Raw genomic sequence first — 27,325 nt, 5'->3', positions numbered from 1 at the left:
TGTTCCTTGTTAAATGGAATTTCTATCCCTACCTTCCCTGTAGAGTTCCCGAGAGGCTCAGGGGTGGCCATGGTGCCCAATCCCTATTAGGGACTGCTCTGCCCTGGGAGCTGTTATGGGGCGGGGGATGGGGCTGGCGTGGTGGAAGCCTGGATGGAGCTCAGAGCAGTTCCTTGGAAACTGCTCCAGGAGGGGCGGCAATACTCGTTTATGGGAAGTTGGCAAGCCAGGTCTCTCTAGCATCTCAGGACCCTGAGGGTGAGGTCACTGCGCACAGGTGACTTTATCACTTGCTGTGAGACTTATTAACTCTGGGGACGGTGTCCCATGGACAACAGGGGACTGTCCCTACTTAAGTGTCCACTCTGAGGTTATGACCAGTGCTGCTAACTGTGCCAGCACTGGCCTGCCTCCCCAGGGCCATCTGTCCTACAGCCCTGGATGAGATCATGCCGGCTGGCAGCTGCACAGGGTGCCCAGGAGGCTTTACTGGTGAGGGTGACAGAGGTTGCCCTGGTGGCCCCAGGCAGAACAAGAAAGCACTGTGTTAAAGGAACATAGTACAGCACCATGCACTCCCCCTGCCCCCTACACACACCCAAGATTTATTTGAAAGTCAGAGCCAGGGAGAGAGAAATAGATGACTGCAAACAGCCAGGGCTGGGCCAGCCAAAACTAGGAGCTCAGAACTTTATTCCAGTCTCCCACACAGGTGCAGGGTCCCAAGGTCTTGGGCCATCCTCTGCTGCTTTCCCAGGCCACAACAGGGAGCTGGATGGAAAGTGTAGCAGCCAGGACACAAACCAGTGCCTACATGGGAAGCTTCCTATCATGAATTGCTTCGAGTTTTTTTTTCTTAATCAAAGGGGTGCATGAATCATAAACATTAAAAATTAGATATTTCAGAGACTGTTCCTCATGGAAGGGCAGAGGGCTGCTGGTGGTTCCTAGCAGGGGCTGGCAGCTGGAGGGACACACACAGGCTTCCCCAGGTAGGGCTCCAAGCTGGGGCGGGGAGTACGTTTCGGGTGAACAACATGGGCTGAGTTCCTGGGGGAAACGCGAGGCTCCTGGGAAGTGTGGCTGGACCTAGGAGCTTCAGAGGAGTCAGTGGGCAGGTGGAAAAACAGACCCAGCACGTGTCTCTGTGGGCCAGAGCCACCTGCGGTCGGGGAGCGGGAAGGGGTCATAGCAGCGGGAGCGCCCCGGCGCGAGGGTGCGCACCTCCCCACCACGCCGGCGAAGCCCCTCTGCTGGTCAGCTGGCTGCCCAGCGGGCCGAGCGGGCAGGGGGTGCCTCCTGGTGGCCTTCGGTGGGAGGCCAGGCTTCGAAGGACACGGATGGCCCGGAGGGCTCCGGACCCAAGCCCAGGAAAGGAGGGGGTCTGCAGGGGCGCGCGGCGGGAGAGGGTCCTGCCACAAGTAAAAGCGATTCAGGAGGTAGGTCCTGTGGCGGCTGCAGGAAGAGGGCCGTGCCTGTGCCCACAGCCATTCACCCAGCAGCTCCACCCACCAGCGCACAAAGTGTAGTGTTCTTTTCGGGACCCCTTTGTTTAAACATACACATTTCATGTACATTAAAGAGAGAGAGAGAGAGAGAGAGAGAGAGAAGAGAGAGAGAGAGAGATTGAGATTTTTATGGGCGTGGCGTGATAGTCTAGCGGCTAAAGTCCTAGCCTTTTATGTGTCAGGATCCCATATGGGCGCCGGTTCATATCCCGGAGGCTCCACTTTTTTTTTTTTTTTTTAAGATTTATTCATTTTATTACAGCCAGATATACAGAGAGGAGGAGAGACAGAGAGGAAGATCTTCCGTCCGATGATTCACTCGCCAAGTGAGCCGCAACGGGCCGATGCGCGCCAATCCGAAGCCAGGAACCAGGAACCTCTTCTGGGTCTCCCGCGCGGGTGCAGTGTCCCAATGCATTGGGCCGTCCTCAACTGCTTTCCCAGGCCACAAGCAGGGAGCTGGATGGGAAGTGGAGCTGCCGGGATTAGAACCGGCGCCCATATGGGATCCTGGGGCTTTCAAGGCGAGGACTTTAGCCGCTAGGCCACGCCGCCGGGCCCGAGGCTCCACTTTTGATCCAGCTCTCTGCTTGCGGTTTGGGAAAGCAGTCGAGGATGGCCCAAAGCTTTGGGACCCTGCACCCGCGTAGGAGACCTGGAAGAAGCTCCTGGCTCCTGGCTTCAGATCAGCTCAATTCCAGACATTGTGGCCACTTGGGGAATGAACCAGCAGATGGAAGATTTTTCTCTCTGTCTCTCCTTTTCTCTGTAAATCTGCCTTTCCAATAAAAATAGATAAACGTTTATTTTTAAAATCTTTCTTCCTGGAAGGATTGCTAAGTGGCAGGCTGGGTATCAGAATGGGGTGACATTCAGTGGGACCTGCCATAACCCCCAGTCCGTGTATGGGAGCTCAGAGTGGGGAGGAGGGAGGTGACGCCTCATGCAGAACAGAAAGGTGCCAGAGGGGGTCTGAGCCCAGGCTGGAATTGGGAGCTGCTCTGTGGACAGAACGCAGTGCCACCTCAAGGGGAGTGGGCTGCCTGTGCCTGGTGGGAGCCCACCTTGGCCCTGGCTTACCCTGGCAGGCCTTGTCCCAGGGCAATGCTCTGGACTCCGGCCCCTCTCCTGGACATTTCCCTTCCCCTGCCCTGCCTGCCTCATGAGGGGGGACTCCAGCTGAGGGAGTCAAGATTGTCCTGTGTTGGGAACCTGTGGAACGGGAAGAGGAGCTTGGAGCCAGGGTGAGCCCTCTCTGCGGGCTCTGGGGGCTGGGACCCCTCTTCCAGGCAGTGGCAGTCAGGGGAGGGGGTAATCTGGGGTCAGAGGCTGCAGGCCCCACCTATCTGGGGCCCTCCCAGGGGGCCTAGGACCAAGCAGGGAACCCCATGGAAGGGCCATCCTGGGAGGACAAGAGGCTCTTCCCCTTACCCCCATCCCACTTTCTGCCACCACCGACATCCTTGATCTGGGTGGTGGCTTCCTGCCTGTGTCCCTCCCAACCTGGTCTGAGTTTCCGTCTTTCTCTGCCCATTCCCACAAAGCCCCTGTCTCACTCGCTCCTGCCGCCTCCCTGCTCTGTATCTCTCCTCCATTTGTGACTCTCCCACCTCCCCTGTGCCTCAGCCCTGTCTGGAAGGCCCCCGCTTTCCCCCACCAGACAAGCCTTTGCCCAGCAAGCCTCCTCTGTCTGCAAGCTCTTCCCGGCCATGCTGGGGCTGGTCTGATTGGGCGGGGGGGGGGGGGGGGGGAGGGGGCAGCGTGCTTCCCAGCGGCGGAGTGCCTAATATCTTAATGCAAGGCCATTACTCATGTGGGGTCCAGGCAGGCCAGGCCACGGCCCTCCTCGTTTGTCATCTGGAGTGAAGCCTTGGCACTGGCCCTGTGGGAGCAGATTAAGGGAGCCACAGGCTGAAGCAGCAGGCAGGGGCCACCTGCTCACTTCCCCAGGTGGCCTGCGGGGAGGGGGGTGTTCCCTGACTGAGGCCTGGTAGGGGAGGGCTGAGATGGCGGAAGGTGGCTGTGGGGGGTCATAGCATCCTGCTTGTCACTGCTTCTCCAGGACCTAGCAAGGCATGGCAGGCAGCAGGAGGCTTTTCTCTTGTGCCCAGGGCTTGGGGTCACACAGCCTGGACCCCTGGATCCTGGTCAGCAGTTTCTGGCGTGATGGGTGGGCATAGCCTGCTGGCCCTGCACTCACTGGTTTGATTCTTATGGAAACCCTGTGCCACACAGCTTGTACCCTGGGCAGTTTTCTCACCACAGCCGAGAAGGCGGAGGCATCCCTCCCGCACTCAGGCCCCCTGGCATGGTTCTGGGCCCTGCCTGGGTGCTGCCCTTGCTGCTTCCTGCTTACTGACTCAGCTCTGCTGTATGCAGTCAGTGAATCCAGGGTGGGAGGCCCTAGGGCCAGGTCAGGCCTGTCTGTGAGTTTCGGGGTCACATGCTCCCTAAGGCCCCATGTTTTCAGGGGACAGAGTCCAGGGTGTTGCTCACTCTCTGGCCACTTCTCCCCAGGGTTGTCGCCAGATACTTGTCACATGGGAATCAAGGTCCAAATCTGGAACCGGGGGCTGCAAGCCAGGAGCTGCCTCTGAGGGAGGGGCAGGGAGGGGACCCGGCAGTCCACCCAGAGCTTCCTGTCACCAGCTGCCTGGACACCAACTCTTGCCACTTTCCACATCAGCCAGGTTCCCATAGTAACCATTAGCTTTCTGTCTCCTAGCAACCAAGTGGTCCCCACTGGGGGAGGCAAGGCCGTGGAGAGTGGCTGACACTGGATCAGTTGGGTTCACACCCCGGCTTTGCAGTGTTGCTACAGTGAGGTCTTTGGCAAGTCCCTTGACCTCTGTGTTCCTGTTTGTGAAATGGGAATGGGCTGTCCAAGGATAAGCTTGCAGGACTGAATGGACAACCGGTGACAATGGGGTGGGAGCCATGGGAACCCCACGGGTCATTTGTGGCCCTGGGAGCTGTGGAGGGAGGCAAAGCCAGGGATGCAAGAGCCTCCCCTTCCAGAAGGAGCCTGGCTCAACTCCACAGTCCCCGTCCTTTAAGTGGGGGTCTCTGTGGAGGAGCCACACACCCATTGCGGCTCCTGGCTGAACCTGGGACACCTGCCCCATGATGGCCCCAACCCGCGCCGTGGGAACTCGTTTATTTCAGTGTCAGGTGAGGCTGCGGCTCAGAAAGGTCAGCTAAGGAGAGGCAGAGCTCCACTCCCTAACACCTTTCCCCACATGTCCCCAGAAGGGAGGAATGGGGGCAGAGGGAAGGGGTGGGGTCAAGATGGAGACAAAGAGATGGGGGATGGGGCCAGGAAGGCGGGGAGACCCAGGCAGGAGGCACACCTTCACCACAGGGGCCAGAGAGGGAAGTGGGCGGGAAGGAGTGGCCTGTCTCTGCAAGGGGGAAGGGGCTTTGGTCCGAGAGACGTGAGGAGGGGGCAGAGCCCCACAGGGAGCCCGAGGTAGGGCACCCACCCTGGTCTGTGTCCCTAGCTGGTCTCCAGGTCCTCCATTTCCCCAGGGGCGTCCAGCTTCCAGGTCTTGCCCACTCAGGCTTACAGGGGACACAGCCTTGTTCACAGCCAGCTCCATCTCCACCCCAGTTCAGGCAAGACGCTCTGATCCCCCTGCAGGCTCTCCCGCGCCCAGCCCCTCTCGGGCTGGGGTCAGAATTAAGGTCGATGCGGCAGCTCGGGGCTGCTGATTCAATTAACTAATTCCCGACAAGACAGATGTGCAATTGCGCGTTGCCTGCCATCGAGAGAACAGAGATGCCGCAGCCTGCGGAGGGGGCAGGAGCGCGCGGGGTGGTGGGGGCGGGCCAGTGACGTCACGGCCCTGCAGCTGACGTCATACATGCAGGGTTGGGTGTCCGGCATCTACCCGTCCCCCGCCTCCCCCTTCCGGGTCTTCTGCAGTGAGAGCTGCTTTAGTAGCCACCTGTGACTTTTGGGGGTGGACGCGTCTCTTGCGCTGCCTCAACTAGGTTGACTCCTAAGGGAGTGACCCCTCCCCCCGCCCCGGCACTGCCCCGCCCCCTCCTGCTCCCCCCCAGCCGTGGTCCCCCGGAATTGGCCTCCCCCTCGGAGTCGGGGATCTCTTACCTAGGCGGTGGTTTCTGCGGGCACGGTGCCAGGCACAGCCCGCGAGGCCTCCCCGCCGGTGGTGCGTGCACACCTGCAGGCCAGGACTGGCTGGGAGGTGCGCCCAGACGCCTTGGAGAAGCTAGGAGAAACATCAGCTTCTCTTCAGCCGGGCTCCGGGTTGGGGAAGGGGCAGGAGAGGGGGAAGGGAGGGCTTGTCAAGGACACCAGCAAGAGAAGGGGAAAAAAATGAAGTGGAAGAAATAAAATCAAAAGGCTTTTAAGGCTGCTCTCCCAGAGTAGTTGATGTCTTGGCTGCGATCGCCAGCGATGAAATATGTGCTCTCAGATCGCTTAATGCACGGGGCCCACAGCCCCCTCCCCTTCTTCAGGAAGGCCTGCCTCCCTGCCCCCAGGTTGGGGGAGGATGAGGGAGGAAAGCAGCAGCTGGCACCATGCCCTGCTTAGCGGTGATGCCCCCCGATTCAGCTTGGCCAAGGAGAGGAGAGTCCAGGGGCTGCAGGACACTTGTGTCTTCCAGGCATGAGGTCACCCTCAGCCAGGATGCTCCAGCCCCGGAGGTCCAGCAGGGCTGGTCGACTGGGGGAGCTGGTGTACAGGTGTTGGGTGGAGAGGCTGGGCAGTGGGTGCCCTGGCCTGGTTTTAGCCTCTGGTTGGAAGCTGAGTCGGGGCTTGGTGCAAAGGCCTGGCTAAGGGCCTGGCTTTGCATTCCAGCTCCACTACTTCCTGGCTCCGTGACCTTGGGCCGCTGCTGTGTCTGCTTCCCCCCCCCCCCCAACAAGGATGGAGCAAATAATAGAAGCTGCCTGGCAGGATTGTTGGAGGATTAAGGAGAAAATATATGCAAAGTGCTCGGCTTGGGCCTTGCACAGGAGGGGCTCTAATGGGGCTAATTGTCTCCCCAATGGCTCCACCCCCTTGCCCAGACTCGAAGCCCCTTCTCCTTCCCTCCTCTTCTCCCATCCCACCCCCAGTGCTGTTCACTCTGTGTGCCTTTTTGTCAGGGCCGCCAAATTGGCCAAATCTCCGTAATGCTAAAAAATTGGTCCATTAGCCGGCAGGGAACACTGACGGGAGGAAGGCGGGTGAGCATCGCTGCAGATGTGCCTGGGGTGTGGGGATGGCGGCTCTGGGGCTCCCCGGTGAGGCAGCCTTGTCGTGCGGGTGCGTGTGTGTGTGCACAGTGTGCACGCACACACATCTGGCTGGGGCCCCACTGTCTGCACAGCGTCCCGTTGGAAACCCCACAGCAGCCCCAAGAGGTAGGCCCTGCTCTTATCCCCATGCTACAGATGTGAAAACTGAGACCCAGAGGAAACACTGGCTCCCCTCTCCCTAGAGAGGCCTTTCTCACAGTGCTGGGGCACCATTGGGAGACGTTGGGAAGGCGGTGCCTAGGGGTGCAGGAGTGGGAGGCTCAGGGCTTTGTGTGTTGGGGCAGGAAGGGGGAGTCCAGGCTTCCTCAGACAAGGCCTATCTACACCCAGCCATTCTCTGACTTCCTGTACCTGGTCAAGGCTCTCCTGTGACCTTCCCAGGGCTGGCATGGGCAGAGGGGATGTGGAGGTGAGCAAGGCCCAGGCTGCAGACGGCAACTGGGAGGCAGCTCCTGTCCACCCCCCACAGTCCTGTCCGCCTCCCCCATCCTGGATCAGGTCAGCAGCCCCTCACCTCTTGCTGGCCTCCTGCAGCATTGCCATCTTCAGCCTGTAGAGCTGCCTGGGCAAACAGGGATGCCCCTACATTTAAGAGGTGCCCACCTGCTGATGGGCCTCAGGATACTCCATCCTTGCTCTGCAGGCCCCCAGGCCACCCTCATCTCCACCCCAGCACTCCCATCAGATAAAGTGGTGGGGACCTGGCAGGTTCCTGACAATATCTCTGCAAGGGTAACTTTAGGTAACTCCCACCCACCCCTGGTGATCAGCTCACCGCGGCCAGCACCTTGGGCTGGGACCAGAGAGGGAGGCTGAAGGACTGGGGAGAGAGCCACAGTCTGTCCTCTGCCCTGAGATGGTCCCAAGGGCCTGACGGCTGCAGAATGTCCCCAGCCTCGCTGTGTGCCGTACACTGCATGTTCCTCTCCTGATCATTACCATGTGGAAACCTGTGTCCCCATGTGATGGTGGCTGGAGATGGCGCCTTTGCAATGTGGCTAGGTCACAGGGACCGAGCCCTTGGGACAGGACAAGTGTCTGTTTTTAAAAAGATTTGTTTATTTGAAAAGGCAGAGCTGCAGAGAGAGAGGCAAAGAAAGAGAGAATCTTCTATCTACTCTTCAGGGCTGGACCAGGCTGAAGCCAGGAGTTTTATCCAGATCTCCCATGTAGGTGCAAGAGCCCAGGGACTTGGATCATCATCCACTGCTTTTCTCAGGTGTGTCAGCAGAGAGCTGGCATGGAAGGGCAGCAGTTGGGAACCTGTGCCCATACGGGATGGCAGGCTGCAGGTTAACTTGTACCACAGTGCCGGCCTGAGAACAAAAGCCCTCTGAAAGAAAGAGGAGAAAGCTTGTGCCACCCTGTTCACCACACGGAGCCACCCAAAGTGGGCTGTCCTCAAATTGGGACCAATACCCCCACCAGGAACTTGATCTTGTTGGTACCGTGATGTGGTGTGTCCAGCACTGGGAGGAATACATGCTTTTGGCTGGTTAGAGCCGCCTATAGTGTCTGTCCTCAGCCTGACCACTGCACCCAAGAGGGACGCAGCCCCCACAGCCAGTGGAGGCCCAGGAAGTGAGGGGACCTCGAGGGAACTGCGCAGCCTTGCCTCTGCTGGGCGAGTTGAAAGTAGAGTGGCCATTCAGCCTAGCAGGTACATGGGGTTCATGGGCCATCATTCCCTGCTAAAGCTTAGCTCAGACTGGGGCCAGGGGACCTGGGAGAAGTGTCCAGAGGCAGCTGTGGCCACTGTGCAGCCATTAGCAGGACTCCCGGGGCTGTGACCCTTCCCAGGGTTCTAGCAGGTTCTGCAGGAGGGACAGCAGTGTGGACTGGAGGGACAGGTTGGTTGACCCAGTGCATCCAAGTTAGGGCCAGGTCTGCTCCAATCTGGCTCCTTCATTGGCCAACCAAGGGTATTGGGCCCTGTTTCATCTCTTGGAATCACAGCTTTGTCGCTGTCCTGCCACGTGGGAGTGTAATTGCATCTACCTGCAAGTAGCCAGTTTTGCAAATTGGGCTGTTAGCAAAACACCTGCCCCAGGCAAGCAGCCTAGAAATGTCCCTGACTTCACTACAGTGGTCTTGGAGCAGAGACTCCCCTGGGCTGCACAGCCCCAGGCTTGGACCCCATCCAGGATGTTCTAGGGCTGCCCAGGAGTAGCCTGGACTCTTATAGCCAACTCTCCTGACCCCTCTGCGAGCCCAGGCGCCTGGCTCTCTACTGCCCCCAGCTCATAGCCCCCCTGCTCCTCTCCACAGGCTGGCAAGGGCTCTGACGTGTGAAATAAAAAGGGATTTTAATTACCTCTCAGCAAAACAGCAATTAGAGAGAATCACAGTACAACAGCCGGCCCCTCCTCCACTCCCCCACCAGGCCTGCCTCCTGCCCTCTGCCAGCCCCTCCACGTACTAAGGCTGGATGGCACAGGGGCCCTGGATTTTGGCTTGGCAAATGGGGGAGCTACATGTCTGTGGTGTGTGTGTGTGTGAAGGGGGTGTGCACCTTGTGCTGTGTAGAGAGGGTGCCTGATTGCACAGGTACAGGTCGCCCAAGCAGGGCCAAGTCGAGGGGGGCTTGGAATGCACTCTTGCATTTGGGGGGCACCACAGGGCTGTGTACATGACCAGCACCTGTGCACACAGAGTGTGTGCCAAGCCTGCCACAGCCCTGGGGCGGAGCAACCCCAGGCCGAGCGGCTGCTCCAGGGACGCTGCACATTGCCCTGCGTAGGCTTTTAAAATAATTGCCTGTGACCCTGAGCAGTTTCTCCCGGCGCCCCTGCTGCCCAGGTCACAGCTCTGTCTGGCTCTGCAGCCGGGGGCACCTGAGCTGCATCCATCCGTCCAGAGAGGGGCTTGGGAGGGCAGGAGGGGTGTCCCCATGGGTGGCCCGAGGCTGGGGGTGGTGGTGGTGGTGGGTGGCTGATTGAAACGGTAATTGCAGGCAGCAGGCCCTGGCTAATGCGTGTTATGATTAAGCCCCATTACTGAGGGAGGCAGCTCAAGCGTGGGGGTGGGGGTGGAGGGAAAGGAGGTCTGCTGAGGGCAGGGGGAAGGGGAGGAGGGGCAGGGGGAAGGGGAGGAGGTTGATTGACAGCCTTTCTCACCGGGAGGGGAGCCTGTAGCCAGTGCCACCTCCTCTAGCGTCCCCTCCCTGAGAGCCGCAGCTGCAGTATTCCCTGCAGCAGAGTAGGGAGGGGGCCACAGACTTACGTCCACCCCGGGCAAAGCCTGCAAGCCCCCTCACAGTGGCTGAGGGGCTGAGCTTCCTGGCCATTCACCTTGGGATTCCTGTGGCTGTGAACTCTCCCAGCTCCACCGCCAGGGAGCATCATCATGGTGGGGGCAGGAGTTTCCAGAGATCCCAAGTCCTCAGATGCCAAGCAGGCACCTGCTGGCTGTGGGTAGGGGTAGACCCTCTGCCCACTGCATCTGTACCCTTTGTGTAAGGAGCAGGCTTGGTCTCAACCTCCTCAGAGGCTTGCCAAGGCTGCGCGACTCTCCCAAGGATACCCTTACAGCAAGGGCTGGGCCAGCTGGGTGCTGCTTGGCACACTTGTCAGCGCCCCTTGACCTCTGAGGGCTGTTCTGCTTCCTCTGGGTCCTGGGGAGGAGTTCCCAGTCCCTCCTGGGGTCACTGTGAGGGTCGTCTGAGGGTTACTTGACCCTGGAGGCCATGCTAGCACAGCCTTGTGGCTGACAAAATGTCCCTGGAATCCCTGGCCCCTGGACTCCCTGTGATGGACCCAACACCAGAGAGTGTCCCTGGCTGTTGGTGCAGAGGACTGAGCCTGAAGGGCCTGAAGATGCAGTGGGGGCAGGTACTGGGGCTGGCTCTGCAGAGGCGGGGGGTGGGGGTGGGCAACTGGCCCCTGGGAACAGACAAGAGCCCATGGCAGCTTGACTGCCACCTCGCAAGATTGGATCCTGCCACCAGCAGTGAGCCCAGGACCCTGAGCACAACAGTGCTGAAGCTAAGGCCGTCTCCTCATTTGGCCCAGCGAGACCCGAGCTTGGATGCTCAGCTTGTGCGCCTGGCCTGCAGAGGCTGGGGGCATTTTACCTGACCCGGGTGGGCAGGGGTAGATGCAGGTGCACCCACTTGTCCTGGTCATGCCCAGATCTGGCCATCTTCTCCTTTGCTGCAGTCTCAAATCTCTGACAAGGCTCCCAACACAACTCACAGTCTAGAAGAGGTCGCCTCCCCAGGGTCCCTGAGCCCCTCCATCTCAGCCCCCTGCTGTCTTGCTCTCTCTCCCCTGTGAGGGACAATTAGTGGCTTGGCTTTAATTAGCTAATGATCCCCTTCAGCTGCAATCACTTGAAATGCTGGCAGTGGGCTGGGAGGAGACCTCAGCCTAGAGGCCTGTGAGCAGTGGTCCTTTGGGTCTTACTGACTGATAGGCCTAGGGTAGGCTCCTCACCAAGGGCCACGGTGACCCTAGGAGGAGTGGTGCTTTGGCTCCCAGGGGTCCACTTTGCCATGGCCAGGCAGCCCTCAGGGCCTTACCTGCAGTCTGTAGCAGTGACTGAACCACTGCCCTGTGTATCCATCACGTGGTAAGCCTGCTGGCTCCACTCCTTTCACCACCTCCTCCTTTCTGGGCCATTGCTGTCCCGGAGTTCTCTCAGCCAGGCCCCCACTTTTACTTTCTGCATTCTGGGGTTGGTCTAGGCCTTGTCCCTTGGCATGGGCAGGAAGGATGAAGCAGTGGGAACCCCTGGGGATGGGCATCATAACACTGGCTCAACGTTAATGTCCAGTGGGGACAAATGCTGTAGATGGCAAACTTCAGATGGGGAGATCCGGGGGGGTTCTTGGAAGATGGCGCATCTATGAAGAAGGTCAAGGAGCTGGCTGCAAGCCCCAGGACTCCTCTGAGGTCTCTGAGCAGCTCAATATTCCCAGCAGAAGCCCAGTCACACCTGTCTCTGAGCTGCCTTCCCCTTGGAGCTGCAGCCAACCACAGGGTGGGCCTATGGAGCTTCAGCAGGACCGGATGTAGAGAAACAGGTGGAGGGGTCAGCACTGAGCATGGCCCTCAAGGGGCGCTGCTTTTCCTGCTCCAGCTCCAAATGACTCCCAGGGTTACGCACCAGGCTCCGGTCTGGGCGCTTGCTGCCAGGACAGGCCTTCCAGCTGCTTCTTTGGCTTGGTAGCCATGCAGCCCTGTAGCCTGTCCCATCAAGGGATGGGATCCTGACCTGCAGGAGGGACACAGGGCCAGGAACCAAGCCCATGTGCCTAGCCGATGACTTAAACCAAGCACCCAGGCTGAAGAGGAAGAGGGGCTAGAAATAGGGTTCTGGAAGCCAGCATAGCCAGGGAGGGGTTCACACAGAGTGTGTAGGGCAGAAGGGGCAGGCCTGCAGTGTCACTCTGGACAAGGTGGCATGAAGAACTGAGGGCTCAGGGCATGAGCCAGGAAACAGAAGGTAGGGGCATTCCAGGGCCATGGTCAGCACCTGCACACAGCATCTTGGATGGGAGAGAGTGGAGCCAGAGCCCGAGTGTGCAGGGTGGGGCAGGGCAGGGAGAAACAAGGCTTCAGGGCGAGGCCCTCGGCCGGGAAGTCAGGCAGGTTTGGGAGAGCTGAGCTGTGTGGCCTGATGTGGACGACGGGGACCCCAGGACAGCCCTGTGGGTGGGGGACTCTGTCAGGTGCTGATGAAAGAAGTTCATGGAGACAGGGGGCACAAGGAGAAGCAGGGCAGAAGCTCCCAGTGTCCTGTTTGTTCAGAGGAAGTACATTATGATACCTGCCAGGGCCTGGGTGAGGAGGTGGCCGTGCAGCTTGCCCCTGCCCTGGCTCGGGAGGGCTGGTGGAGGAAGGGCTTCCCAGTGATCCTTGGCATACCTGTGTGGCTTGAACCTTTGCAAATAAGAATGAGGGTCTGGGGCAGTGAGTTGGAATAGTGAGCTAATCCTCTGCCTGCAGTGCCGGCATCCCATATGGGTGCCAGTTCGTGTCCTTGCTGCTCTGGTTCTGATCCAGCTGAGAAAGCAGCGAAGGGTGACCCAAGTGATTGGGTCCCTGCACCCATGTGGAAGACACAGAAGAAACTCCTGGCTTCAGACCGGTGTGACTGTGGCCTTTGCAGTCATTTGGGAATGAACCAGCAGATGGAATATTCTGTATCTCTCCTCTCTGTAATTCTTTCAAGTCAATAAATAAATCTTAAAAATAACAAAGAATGATCCTCACACTTCTTATATAAAATACAACCTTGATCTAAAGATTGGGAGGAGACTCCAGAGAGGAGTCTTCAGCGGCGATGGGGAGGGCAGGGCGTGGAAATGAGGGGCGCAAGGGAGTGTATGAGCCCCTTCCTGTCTGGTGGGTGCCAGAACACCGGCACAGTGGGTGTTTTTAAGACCCAGGAGCTGGGTGGGATCTCAGATGGACTGTGTGCCTGGCATCCAGCCTGGCATCGGGGCACAGTGTTCTGCATGGGTGTGGGGCGGTCTCCTTGAGGTGTCACAGCTAAGGCTGGAGTTTACATGAGATGCAGCCCTGCCAGGAGGTGTGGAGAGAGGTGAGCCTAGCCCAGCGGAGGTCAGGAAGTTTGGGGGAGGCAAGAGCCAGGCCAGGGGACCCAGAAGGTACCTGCAAGGTGCAGGGATCAGAAACAAGTGGAGCCCAGGGAACCCCACACCATCCCACCGCCAAGTGCTTAGGCGAAATCGATGGGGGCCCCCACCGGAACAGGTCACAGCCACAGGGTGGAGTGCAGGCTTTAGGGGCACTCAGCTTTTCAGTATCGTCATGACTGCCTGGAGACTCTGGCATCGCCCCTCACTCCTCCCTACCTCCCTGGCCGCTTGGGAGAGTCACTTCATTTCTCAAATTAAATATCCATTTGCTGTTCTGAATAATAGATAGCCCCCTGGGGGCCCAGAGGAGGGCAGGAAGCTGGGCTGGGGGAGCGCGCTCCAGGCAGGGAAGGTGTTGGGGAACCCTTGGGATGGGGTGGCAGCTGGAGGAGTGTCTCACAGCTGCCTGGTCCCGGGGCTGGGGTTCCTTCTCGGCCAGAGGGAGCCCAGAGCAGAGCAGGCAGGCAGGTTTGACTGCTGCCCCTGGCCGGGCTGGCCCAGTTCCCACCAGAACGGAGCAGAGCTATGTGTCTGACTTAATGAAGGCTCAGCAGACAGGGCACACCCAAGTGGGGACTGCTGTGCCCAAGGGAAGGCCATGCCCGGAACTCAGACCCAGCAATGGTGCCTTGAGCATGGGGTGGCTGGGATATGTCTGGGGGTGGGGGGAGGCAGATCAGCTCACGAGACCCCTCCCCCTTCACCTCACACTTCACTAAGTCTCTTCCCAGAGGACACCCTGGCCACGACCCCATGCTTCTGCCCCACTCCCCGGCCCCAGAACCCAAAGGCTTCCCTGGGGGCTGGGCTGGCAGTATCTGGGCATCTTGCTCATCAATCCTGGGCACTGCTGTGTAGTTAGGGTGTAGGGAACCTTGGCAATCTCAAAAAAAGTGAGTAAGGGAACTGGAGGCCAGACCTCTTCCTTCTCCCTGCACCTTCACACTTAACCCCAGCCTCAACTATTCTTTTTGAGAATGGGCACAAGAGCCAAGAAGGGAGCTTGTTAACCACCCCAGTCATGAACCCCCAGCCAAGAGCTCAGTGCAGGCCTCCCATCTGGGTAACAGGAGCCCACTGACAGGAGGCATCCCTGCCTCCCAGGGTCAGCTTTCACAGGAAGCTGGGGTTCCAAGCAAGAGTTAGAGATTGAAGCCAGCTGCCAAGATGTGGGTCCCTGCTGTCTTAATTGCTAGGTTAAATGCCTACCCAAGGCTACAGCAACGACACAGCAGGCTAACCCTCTACTCTGTGGTGCCAGCATCCTGTATTGTTGGTTCGAGTCTGAGGTGCTCCATTTTCCATCCAACTCCCTGCTTTTAGCCTGGGGAAAACAGCAGAGGATGGCCCAAGTTCTTGGGCTCCTGTACCCATGTGAGAGACCTGGAAGAAGCTCTTGGCTTTCAGCTTTGGCTGTTGTGGCCATCTGAGGAATGAACCAGTGGACGGAAGACCTTCTCTAGCTCTCCTCTGTAAAATCTGCCTTTCAAATAAAAACAAATAAATCTTAAAAAAAAAAAAGAAAAAAAAGCCTGCCCCCATCACTTTGCCTGACAAAGCGTATTTATGGGACACAAGCAGTGCACTGGGTCACAGTCCAGCTGGCCTCTTTACGGCGTGCTGAGTAGTGGGGAGCAGGACTGAGACCCCAATCTTGGTGCCCCTCCAGCCGGCCTGGGCTGGAGGATGAGACCTGGAATGGGGAGATGATGGGACGAATCAGGGCGACCTGGGCTGGGAGTTGATAGAGTCCTTCCAGGGTGAGGAGAGGCCTGGCCAGCAGGAATTCCAAGGATCCGGATCCAGGAGCAAAGCTGGAGGGCTGGGTCCCCAAATCCCTAGTGGGGGTTGGTGCAGAGGTGTCCCCAGCGAACGCGTCTGCCGCCGGGCTCTGCTGTCGGAAGACAGCCGGCTCCCCGAGACAATATCCATTTTTATATTTCTTGGAAATTTCACGGCATTCATTTCGGGGAAAATAAAAGCTGTCATTGCTGGAGAAATGATACCAATCAGGGCCTGAAAAGGCTGGAAAATTGCCCTCCCGGAGACAGGAACGTGCAAGAGAAAATGCAGATTAAAGGCACAAAAGAACCACTTTGCCACTGCCCTGCCCTCCCCTCCCCCCTCGTGGAATCGCTACCTTCTGCGAGATCTCTCTCTCCAGTAGAATTAATTGAGCACCAGAGGGACGCACGGGGCAGAGCAGGACCCTGGCAAGGCTGGGGAGGGAAGCCGAGAATCAGAAGTGGGGAGGGAGCTCAGCAGATGCTTAGCCGGCCAGCCAGGAGGCAGGAAGTCCCCGTGAGGGCAGAGGTGGCCACTCGGACCCCGTGGAGAGGGTGGGGGGGGGAGGGCAGGCCTCTGGAAATGCCCCTCCTTGTCCTGTCTTCCCTCTGAGGGATGCTATGACTGTCACCGCCAAGCTAAAGAGACGTCCTGCAAGCTGGATCCCCGAGGCCGGGAATGCCAGAGTTTTGTGGGGTGCCCTGCTAGAGATCCAGGGTGGACAGGGTGTGGGCAGGGATGGGCTGGGAAGAGAAAGCAAGAACTCCAAAACAGCGGCACTATGTGCTGAGGTAGAACAAGGGCAAGTTCAACTCCAAGGAAGCAAAGAGCGGATAAAACCGAGTTGCTCTATGCAGCCCCTCCCCGCAGTCCACAGCCCCAGGCCTGTGTGTGGCTCAGAGAGCTAGGGGAAACGGCACATCCTCTCCCTCTGCAGCACGGAGACCTCCCCCTCTTTCTTCTGTGGGCCTGGGACTCCTTGGGCAGAGGTGCCAGGGCCAGCCAAGCAGGGGAGGGGGTCCAGCCTGAGCCCCTGCGCAGCCCGGCTTCAGCAGAAGCCTGGGGTGTGGGGGCGGTGGGGGTGGGGAGCGGAGGAGGGCGCATCGCCAGCCTCAGGATCTCAGACAGGGCTTGGTGGGGGACGTCTGGAGGAGGACAAGGGAGTGCCCAAGGGAGGTCCGCTTTGCAACAGGCACCCAGCCGTGTGCACACGGGCGCTCCGAGCCGCCCCATGCCCTTCGGAAGAGTCTCCCCAGGGCGGTGTCCATCCCGCAGGCACGCGCCTCCTGAGCTGCAGCTCAGGCCCCTTTCTGGCGGCCCAGTTGGCAGCTCCGAATAGGGGGTCCCGGAATAGAGGGTCAGAATCCCCTTTCCGGGAGCTGCGGTGGAGCTCGCTCCTCCCGGAACCGTGGTTATCCGGAGAGTCCCGGAGCGCCAAGCCTGCGCACGCCCCCCGGCAGCTTGGCTCCGCGGCAGCGCCCCCACCTCCGCGCCGCCGCCAAGCTGACAGGTAGCCGGGAGGGAGGCAGGGAAAGAGGGGGGCGGGTGGAGGAGGGTGGAGCTGCCGGCGCGCCCCCTCCCTCGGGGCCGGCGGGCGGCACGGCGCGGCGGCGGCGGCGAAGGCGGAGGGCGCACCGAGAGTGCCGCGCCCGCTCCGCTGCGCTGCGGTTCCGGCCTTGGCCCGCCCGGCTCATCTCCGCCCGGCTTGGGTGCACACCTCCCGGGTAAGTGGCCCCCGAGTCCGCCTCCGCTGCCGCCGCGACCACCTACGCCGCCGCACCGAGTCGCTCCGGCTTTGTCTGCGCCCTCCCGGCTCCAGCTTTGACAGCGGCTGACGACTCGGCTCTCGGGCTGCGAGGACTGCGAGGACTGCGCGGACCGGCGTGGCGAGCCAGGCTCGGTTCCCAGGGTTCGGGGCGCGACAGGCCGTCTTGCTGAACGCGAGGGGCGAAACTTCGCCCAAGTTTGGGTTCCGAGGAGAACCTGTTGAAGGCGGGAGCGGCCCGGGTGGGGAGGGGGCTGGGCGACGGGACCGATGCGGGGCTTTCCATTGAGATCAGCGAGGAGGGATTGTGTTGCGGACGCTGCGCTTCGGGGCGCGCGCAGTTCCACAGAACCGCTGGTGGCTTTGGGATCGCCGAGCGGAAAAAGCCTAAGATTGGACTAGGAGGGTTCCGGCGGACTCCGCCAGGACAAAGTTTGTGTTTTTTTTAGCCGCGGGCGCCAGCATCCCGATCCAGTGCCTAGAACTGAAAACCTGTTTGGGGACCCGCTTAGTCGCTCCCCCGAGCACACCTCCTCTCGGCTCGCTCTTCTCTACCTGCGACAAGAGTGGAGCCGGGAGGAAGAAGAGGTGTTAAATGAAGGCCTATTGCGTGCTTGCACTCGCGCCCCCCGCCCTCCTACCTCGTGCAAGGGGGTTCCCAAGCGGCAGGGATTGCGAGTGGGTAAAAACCAGGACTGTCCAAGGGACTTGGCGGCCGCTCTGAGATTGTCCTCTCCTTCCTGGCCCAAGGGGATCAGCCCGCTGTTGGGGGACAGCAGTGACCTCCAGCCCGCGGACCTGGGTCCGCGCCGCCCCTCGCCCGGTTAATGTGCGCCGTCGGGTTACGGGTACCTGCTGAACCCGCCTCTGCTCTTCCAGCAGCGGCGACGCCTGAGGGCCATGCGGACGCCCTCCAGAAGCGCGGCGGTTCTGTTCCTCCCGTAGCCCACTGTTCGGTGGCGGCCTGGGCGCCATGGAGACTCCATATTCGATGACAGCGCACTACGACGAGTTCCAGGAGGTCAAGTACGTGAGCCGCTGTGGCGCGGGAGGCTCACGGGGGACGTCGCTGCCCCCCGGCTTCCCTCTGAGCGCGGGGCGCGGCGCCACTGGGGCCCGGGCTGGGCTGCCCCGCTGGAACCGGCGCGAGGTATGCCTACTGTCGGGGCTGGTGTTCGCCGCCGGCCTGTGTGCCATTCTGGCTGCCATGCTGGCTCTCAAGTACCTGGGCCCGGGCGCCGGGGGCGGCGCCGCCTGTGCCGAGGGCTGCCCAGAGCGCAAGGCCTTCGCGCGCGCCGCCCGCTTCCTGGCCGCCAACTTGGACGCCAGCATCGACCCGTGCCAGGACTTCTATTCGTTCGCGTGCGGCGGTTGGCTGCGGCGCCACGCCATCCCCGACGACAAGCTCACCTACGGCACCATCGCGGCCATCGGTGAGCAGAACGAGGAGCGCCTGCGGCGCTTGCTAGCCCGGCCGGCGGGTGGGCCGGGCGGCGCGGCCCAGCGCAAGGTGCGCGCGTTCTTCCGTTCTTGTCTCGACATGCGCGAGATCGAGCGGCTCGGGCCCAGGCCCATGCTCGAGGTCATCGAGGACTGCGGGGGCTGGGACGTGGGCGGCGCGGCTGAGCGCCCAGGGACTGCAGCGCGCTGGGACCTGAACCGACTGCTGTACAAGGCGCAGGGCGTGTACAGTGCGGCCGCGCTCTTCTCGCTCACGGTCAGCCTGGACGACAGAAACTCCTCGCGCTACGTCATCCGCGTGAGTGCGGACATGGGGATCCCGGGGCGCGCACCTAAGCGGCTCGGGCTCTGGGGAGCACACGGACGGGGCGCGTGAGGCGGCGGCGCTGTGTATTCGGTGGAGCCGCGGCAACCGCAGTTTCCCAGCCTGGGGCAGACGGCGGGGAGCTCGCGCGCCGAGGAGTGGCCCGGGATGGGGTGGGGCTGCCTGCGAAGCTTGGAGCCCCCTATTTCCCCAAAGGCTTGCGAATGCCTCTGGCGAGGAAACCGAGGCTTACAGGAGAGGATGGGGAGAGGGGGAATGGTAGGAACCCCTGCAGTCCCACTCAGGACCATTAAAGAGGGGCGCTTTGTGCAGCTGCTCTGGAAGGAGGGAGGGGCTGAGGTCTGTGAGCTCCAGGGGGTTAGTGACAGTGATGGCTGGCGGGCCCACTCTCCCTTGGGGCATCTGGGTGGGGCTGATTGGGTTTGTCAGGGTGACCTCTGGCCTCTGCTGCCCCCAGATTGACCAGGACGGGCTTACCCTGCCGGAGAGGACCCTGTACTTGGCTCAGGATGAGGAGAGTGAGAAGGTGGGGCGCTCGCCGCCTGGGGTGCAGGGGAGGCCTGGGGCTGCGGCCGGGTGCGCCCCGCTGAGTGGGGCTCTGTGTGGCTGCAGGTGCTGGCGGCCTACAGGGTGTTCATGGAGCGCCTGCTCCGCCTGCTGGGCGCAGAGCACGTGGAGCAGAAGGCGCAAGAGATCCTGCAGCTGGAGCAGCGCTTGGCCAACGTGAGCCAGACTGGGCGCTGGGAGGTGGGGAGGCCTCTGGGAGCAGAACGGAGCGTCAGCTGTACCATCTACTCGCAGATCACAGTGTCCGAGTACGATGACCTCCGCAGAGACGTCAGCTCCGTGTATAGCAAGGTGACGCTGGGCCAGCTGCAGAAGATCACCCCCCACGTAAGTGGCCCCCCACCTCTCCCTAGAGTTGGGCCCTGGACTCCCACACGCCCTCACTGATTCCCCCGTCCTCCTTGCCCCACAGCTGCGGTGGAAGTGGTTGCTGGACCAGATCTTCCAGGAGGACTTCTCCGAGGATGAGGAGGTGGTGCTGCTGGCCACAGACTACATGCAGCAGGTGTCACAGCTCATCCGCTCCACACCCCGCAGGTACGTGTGCATCCCGCTTTCCGTGCATGTGGGGCTAGCTGCGGACTGAGTTTTAAACTTCCACCTCTGCCTCCATGAGGGAACCTCAGTGAGGGAGGTAGGAGGGAGCACGGGAGTAGGAGACCTAGTCCTGGGCCTGTGGGACACTGGGCAGGGCTGTGGGCTTCCTCACCCGGGCAGAGCCCACTGAGTGTGATCTGGGAACAGCATGCTTCGGGACTGGCCTTCGCATATGAACATGACTTTGTGCACCTCCTCTGTGGGTGCTGGATCCAGCACAGGGTGGGGTGGTTGGTATTCTGGGGTCTACACCCTGCTTCTGCTCTGTCGGCCCCCAGGATCATGCACAACTACCTGGTGTGGCGAGTGGTGGTCGTCCTGAGTGAGCACTTGTCTTCCCCTTTCCGTGAGGCGCTTCACGAGCTGGCCCGGGAGATGGAGGGCAGTGACAAACCCCAGGAGCTGGCCCGCGTGTGCCTGGGCCAGGCCAACCGCCACTTTGGCATGGCACTTGGCGCCCTGTTTGTCCATGAGCACTTCTCAGCTGCCAGTAAAGCCAAGGTCAGGCTACCCTGGGGTTGAGTGTGGGGGGTGCAGGTACAGAGCTCAGCGTGGTGCCCTCTTGTGGTCATGGTCCAAGGATGGGGAGCTAGTGGAACCACGGCAGGTGGGGGTCCGGGGCTCAGCCTGTTTAAGGGCTGAGAATCCACACCTAAAGCAGATCTTTGATCCTTTACCACTGACCTGGCAGGTGCAGCAGCTGGTGGAAGACATCAAGTACATTTTGGGCCAGCGCCTGGAGGAGCTGGACTGGATGGATGCCGAGACCAAGGCAGCTGCCCGGGCCAAGGTGAGCTGTGACCTGGGTCCCATTTTTTTGGTTCTGTATACATTTCCGCAGTGCCACGTACAGGAGAACAAAACAGACAAGATGGCCCATGTGCAGTCAGCATCACCCGCTCTTCGCCTCCTTTCCTCAGTGGCAGGGCACTGCCTGGCCCAGGCCCTGGCCGCGCTCACCTTCCCTGTGCCCTGCAGCTCCAGTACATGATGGTGATGGTCGGCTACCCAGACTTCTTGCTTAAACCTGAGGCTGTGGACAAGGAGTATGAGGTGGGCTCCCTGCCCCTCCTTGCCCACCCAGGCTCCCCCAGTGCCCTGACCCAGACCCTGGTCTCCCACATGGGTGGCAGGGACCCATCCACTTGTACTGTGACATCTCAGCGTGCACATTAGCAGGAAGCTGCGACCAGAGTGGAGCCAGATGCCAGCTCAGGCTCGGGTTGTGGGTGGCCCGAGCTCTATCTTAACGGCCACACCCAGGTCCCTTCCTGTGCTTCCCCCACCCCTGCAGTTTGAGGTTCACGAGAAGACCTACTTCAAGAACATATTAAACAGCATCCGCTTCAGCATCCAGCTGTCGGTGAAGAAGATTCGGCAGGAGGTGGACAAGTCCACGTGGGTGCCTGGCTGTGGGGAATGGGGAGAGGTAGCAGATGGGCAGCTATGGGGCATCACAGGGAGTGTGGGGGTGCTCCACTGACCGCATGCTCCCTCCACAGTTGGCTGCTGCCCCCTCAGGCACTCAATGCCTACTATTTGCCCAATAAGAACCAGATGGGTAAGTCTTGCTCCAGAAGGGGTGGTGCCCACAAGCGGGCGGTCCTTCCCTAACCATGCCCTCTCCACAGTATTCCCGGCGGGCATCCTGCAGCCCACGCTGTATGACCCGGACTTCCCGCAGTGAGTAGGGGACCCAGCCAGCTGAGGGGTGAACCGGCCTTGTCTGGGGAAGGCAGGGGTTGGGTCTTGGACCACCCCCAGACCTGGGCGGGATTGTGAAAGCTGCACACTCCAGGTCCCTGGAGTCTGGCCTCATTCCTGGTTATTTAGAAAAGCGAGCAGTTTGGGGTTTTAAGAACTTGCAACGAGGAAGCAGAGCAGGTCCCCAGCCCCCGTGGTGTCCCCACTTCTCTCCGGACACTTGCCCGTGAGGACGCTGAGGTCCCTTGACGCCCTGGCCACACCCCTAGGTCTCTGAATTACGGCGGCATCGGCACCATCATTGGACACGAGCTGACCCATGGCTATGATGACTGGGGTGAGGCCCTGGCTGGCCCCAGGGAGGAGGGGCAGGTGGGCGGGGCAGCGAGGGCCTGAGCAGCCTGCTGCCCGGCCCCGCGCATGCGTGTGTGTGCACAGGGGGCCAGTACGACCGCTCAGGGAACTTGCTGCATTGGTGGACCGAGGCCTCCTACAGCCGCTTTCTGCGCAAGGCCGAGTGCATCGTCCGCCTCTACGACAACTTCACTGTGTACAACCAGCGGGTGAGGCCCTAGTCCTCCCACCTGCACCTCCCCGGCACCGGCTGAGAGCGAGTCACCCACGTGTGTCCCAGTGGACTCGGGTCCCTGCCCCCATGCGGGAGGCTACACGGGCGTGGGGAGGGATCACACGGGCTTCCCTGTACAAGAGCCCCTGGGAAGGGAAGGAGAGGGAAGGGAGGGCCCCAGGGTAGCCAGGCCTGAGGGAAGCCAGCCAGGCCACAGCCTCCCCTAGCCTCATCCTTGGTTGCAGGTGAACGGGAAACACACACTGGGGGAGAACATCGCGGACATGGGTGGCCTCAAGCTGGCCTACTACGTGAGCCTCCCTGCTTGCGGGGGGCGGCACTGATGAGGACCCCAGACTAAGGGCATGGCCGTCCCTCCTGAGCTGAGGCCGAGGCATGGCAGGGGATCTTGCTGGGCACAGGGTCCAGCAGAAAAAGGAGGATCCACAAGCCTTGCCTTTGCCCAGGAGAGTAACTTGGAAGGCTGCCTGGAGGGGATGGCAGCGCTGTGGGCAATATGCAGGGTGGAGGAGCTGCAGAGGCACATTAGAGTCTGGCGGGGTTATGGAGAGGAACCAGTACGCAAGGCAGGGTGGGCTTAGCACTCTGCACCCCGCACCCCCAGGCTTACCAGAAGTGGGTGCGGGAACACGGCCCGGAGCACCCGCTGCACCGTCTCAAGTACACGCACAACCAGCTCTTCTTCATCGCCTTTGCCCAGGTGAGTGAGGGTGGAGGCCACAGCGGGGGAGGGAGGAGGGAGGGCAGTGAGGAGACCTGGCCTTGTTTGCTCTGCCCCATGGGGCCAGCCTGCAGGGGGGCTGTCCCCGTGGCTTCTGGCTTTTGGGATGGGAAGCTGAGTTGTGGACTGCTGTTTCATCTCCCTGCCCTCCACCGCCTGGTCTGGGCCCCAGAACTGGTGCATCAAGCGACGATCGCAGTCCATCTACCTGCAGGTGCTGACCGACAAGCACGCCCCTGAGCACTACAGGTATGCCCACCTGCTGACCTGGGCACCTGCCCCTTCTGTATCTGGGGTGGTGGTGGGGATGGGGAGCAGGGCAGGTGGGCAGGGCTGGAGGCCAAACTTGGCTGCTGGGACCCTACACTGTGGGGGTCTCTCCCTCCCCTCTAGGGTCCTGGGCAGTGTGTCCCAGTTTGAGGAGTTTGGCCGGGCTTTCCACTGTCCTAAGGACTCGCCCATGAACCCTGTGCATAAGTGCTCCGTGTGGTGAGCCTGGCCGCTTGCCCACCTGCCTACCTGTCCACCTGCACGTCCCCACCGCCCCGCACGACTCGCCTCCTGTCGGCTACCAGGCAGGCATGCAGCCCTGGTACCGGGTCCTCCCTGGAGCCACTACCACATCAGCGCTTCTGGGAGCTGGCCCCCTGCTGGTCCCCACCTCAGGGAGCACAAGGGAGAGACACAGGGACCCCTCCCCCCAGGCTCTGCTCCAGGAAGCCTCCCCCTTTACTGCCAGGCTGGCGGGCGCAGGCGCCAGCTCCCGTGTATTTGCTGCTGATTTGGGTCAATAAAAGCCACTCTATTGTCGTTTTTGGCCTCTCCAAGGGTCCCCAGAACAGTTGAAGCCACTGGGACCCCTCCGGTAGCGGGGCTCAGGCCTGCAGCATGATGGGACCTGAGAGGGGACCTTTATGTCCCACCTCCCTGGGCCTCACTCCCTCCCAGGGCGTCGTGCCCAGTTCTAGGGCCCTGGACTGGGCTGGTGGCCCAGCGCCCAGCGTTTCAAGGGTGATGCCGGGATTGAGGTCTCTGCGAAGTCACAAGCAGAAATCTTTGCCATGTCTTCACCTGTCCTTAGCCTCACCTTCCCCTCTGTGAGTGGCATTTGTGGGTTCCTGCAGGGACTGGCACGGCAGGGGGCAGGGGGATATCTTGTCCAGATGAAGCTGCTGGCTTGCACTGCCACCATGAGGGTGAGTGGGCGTCATCATGAGGGTGGCAGCCGTCGTGGCTCCTGCCCCTGTTCCCACCTGCTCCCTAGGGCCTGGGCCCTCTGCAACACAGCAGGGACCACTGCTGCCGGCCCAGTGCTATGGGTCAGGACAGACTCAGTGGGACCGTGCTCAGAGCCTCCTGGCCAGGGCTTTGGGGTGGGCTCCTTGTAGTGTGTGTGTGTAAGTGTGTGTATGTGTGGGGGTGGTCTACAGGAACGCAGGTCCCTGCGGGGTGCTGGTTCTGTTCTTTTCCTCCCAGCCTGGGCACTTGGGGCAGAAGCACTTGTTCTGTCTGCCTTGGCCCTCCCCTGCCCTGGGTGGGGCCCCATGTCTCCCACTCCCCACCCCAAAGTCTACAAACCCAGTCCCCAGACCCATCCCTCTATCTGCGCTCTGCTCCCAGCTACTCCCACTGCTGCTCTCTCCTGCCCTTCTGCTGCCTCTGGGAATCCTCAAGGGAGGGGGCAGCCCTGCTCCTTTCCATCTATACCTGTTGCAGGTGCACTGTTGCCATTGGCCGGGTGGGGGAGGGGGAACAAGGTGTTCCTGACTTCCAGGCCGATCTCCGCCACCGGCCCAAGGCACAGTGTCATTGTGTGTCACCCATGAGTTCCCAGTTGCTTTGCCACATGGGGCTCTGGGATTTGGAGAGGGAGGGAGTGGCTGCGCCTCCACCCATGGCAGCTGCTGCCTGGGGTGGCAGGAGACAGACCGACTGGCTCTGAGTTGTCTGCAGCCTGGGGTCCACACTGCACAGTCAGTCCACACTGCATGGCCCCCCGCTTAGGATGCCGTGGTGAGGACAGCACACGGCATGCCTTCCTCGGGCCGCCCAGCCAGGTGCTGTGGCTGGAGGAGTGGGTGAGCACAGCACAGCAGCCCACGGTCTCTAAGGTCTCCCCTTGAGTGGGGAATGGGCATGGGCGCACCTGCTGTCAAGGCCCTCCCTGTGACATGGTGACCTGGAAGCCACTGTCATGCGGGGCACATCCCTATGGAGCAGACTTCATTCTCCCATCCCACACAGCTCGGAGTGGGAGTGGGGTGTTAATGAGAGCCATTTTCAGTTGAGCACTTAACAGCTTTAAATCATGGGGCAGGGACAGAAGCCCCTGGGTGCCCATCTGTGTGCCCATCCATGTGCCTCCCTGTCTGCACCCGTATTCTCAGAGATTGGTTGGGCCCCTGCTCCTGCTTGGATCTGCTGCCATCAGGCGAGAAGCCCAGGGGTGATTGCCGGTTGACCTTGGTCATGGACTTTTGTGCATTGGATACCACCTAGGGTGGCAGGTGAGAGATGAGGGGTGAGGGGTCTGTGGGCATTGCTGCACTTGACCTTGGAGTCATGGGAACGCACCTGCTAATCCTCCAGGCAGCGTTTGCCCCACTCAGGGTCAAGGCTGTTACTTGCATTTCTCAAGCTGGGAGGCTTGGGGGGACACCTGTACACAGACTGGGGACAGACTGGAAGACGGCTGGGGAGGTGGGCTTATGCTTGCGGCCTCCCTCCCTAGGGCTGCAGAGGGGATGTCAGCCTGGGCTGGGGCTGGGCCCATGAATGGCTTGGCAGTCTTGGTATTTCTGGGGAGGTCAGGAGCTGGGCACAGGGTATCAGGTGCCACCAAGCAGCACCTGTTCCGTGGGGCCTGGGATCTAGCTTCTACCCGAGACATGTTTGGTGGCCTCGGTCCCTAAGAGCCCGGGCTTGCCAGGGGGCTGCCTATGGTCATTCTCACAGAGCCTCATTCCTAAAGTGCTGGGAACCCAGGCTCCTTGTATGCAGGCCCCTCTGGGGGTGACTGCCCAGCCTACCTGACCTCTGGGCCCTGAGCAGGGGTCAGCACCTCCTAACTTCCCTGTCCCTCTGCTATGCCAGCCACACCCGGCTAGACGGGCCTTGCTGTCCCCTGGGTTTCTATGTGGTTTCCCTGCTCCCTCCCCCTCCTGTCTCAGGCTGCCCCAGAAGCTAATTTTCCTTGCTTTATTAAAAGGAGCAATTTCCACTCCTGTTGGCTTGGGTGACTCCAGAGGTTGTAAACCCTCTCAGCCTCACCCCCACCCCAGGTTGTCCACTGGGGCCACCCCCTGCCCGATGGGGGGTGGGGGACAGAGGAGTAGCAGAACCTGAGCACACAGCTTTCCTCTGTCTGTGCACCTGTCAGCCTGCAGAGGACAGATTTACACTACCAGACATGAGTTACAGCTTCTCCCTGCTCCTGGCAGGCAGAGGCGGCGGCAGTCGGCTGTGTCTGGACAGGCAGGTCCCCCCTAAACCCCACTGCCATATCCATTCTTCCCCTCTCCCAGGCCGCGGGTGGAATCGGCAGCCAGCCCTCCTGAGTTCAGGTCAGGGTCCCACAGTGGAGCCACAGAAGCTGGCTTTGGGAATGTTTGTCAGAGACAAATGCAGGCCACCCATCATGCTTGTCTGTGGTTCTGTCCCTTGTGTGTTTGTGGATGGCTTCGGGACAGTGACCCGTGCAGCCCATCCTCCCCAAGGAGGGCCCTGCTCTGTAAGCACGCTCAACATTGTCTTGGAGTCTGTGGATCATGGCGGCACACAGCTGACCAAACCTTGGTAGCATGTAGAGAACAGCTCTCTGCAGCATCCCACTGGGCACACTTGGCCTTGCCTGGGAAACTGCCAGGTCTCCCACATGGGTGCGGGGACCCAAGCACTCAGTCCATCTTCTACTGCTTTTCCAGGTGCATTAGTAGGGAGCTGCATAAAAAGTGTAGTAGCTGGGACTCAAAGCAGCTGGTGAGGGAGGCTTAACCAGCGTGCCATTGCACCAATTCCGAGTCCTTACATGGAGCCAGGCTCCATAGCCTATTGTCCCTTCTCCCTGGCCCCTGTGGCTCTTCCAGGGTGAGCCACAAGCCCCCCTCCCTCACAGGTAGTCTCTCCCCTGTTTGTCCCAACTACTACTCACGGAGCAGAGGATGTGGCTGTTCTTGTGTTCCTGGGTGGGGGGAACCAACCTCCCCACATGTGCCCCAGAGCCCATGACCCATGCCATGCACTGGCTGCTGCACCTGCTATCACTGGTGACCCATTCTGCCCTTGGTCCCCAGATTAAGTCTCTGTGGCTACAGCAGACACGAACTAGTCCAATGATCCCAATGGATGCTGTCTCCTGCCCGTCCTGCCCTACGTGCTACCCTGGGGCAGAGATCAAGGTACCCAGAGCACTGCAGAGGGTTACTTGATTCA

At 60.7% G+C, this 27,325-nt stretch overlaps 1 protein-coding gene across 1 annotated transcript; it reads left to right on the top strand.

Annotated features, from left to right (window-relative positions):
- Positions 1-17,822: 17,822 nt before the first annotated feature.
- Positions 17,823-23,619, top strand: ECEL1 (endothelin converting enzyme like 1). The gene is made up of 17 exons (XM_004576731.2): positions 17,823-18,689; positions 19,174-19,242; positions 19,329-19,439; positions 19,518-19,610; positions 19,696-19,820; positions 20,159-20,381; positions 20,572-20,670; positions 20,859-20,933; positions 21,175-21,278; positions 21,383-21,441; positions 21,512-21,563; positions 21,854-21,921; positions 22,023-22,147; positions 22,398-22,463; positions 22,778-22,873; positions 23,067-23,143; positions 23,288-23,619. Exons 1-17 carry the CDS (start codon positions 17,904-17,906, stop codon positions 23,385-23,387), a joined length of 2,328 nt encoding a protein of 775 aa, XP_004576788.2. The 5' UTR covers positions 17,823-17,903; the 3' UTR covers positions 23,388-23,619.
- Positions 23,620-27,325: the final 3,706 nt, after the last annotated feature.

This window comes from Ochotona princeps, chromosome 5 (assembly GCF_030435755.1).
Source record: "Ochotona princeps isolate mOchPri1 chromosome 5, mOchPri1.hap1, whole genome shotgun sequence".
Classification (NCBI taxonomy): Eukaryota; Metazoa; Chordata; class Mammalia; order Lagomorpha; family Ochotonidae; genus Ochotona; species Ochotona princeps.
Note: the sequence above shows the minus strand (reverse complement) of the source record. Positions and strands in the feature narration are given on the sequence as shown.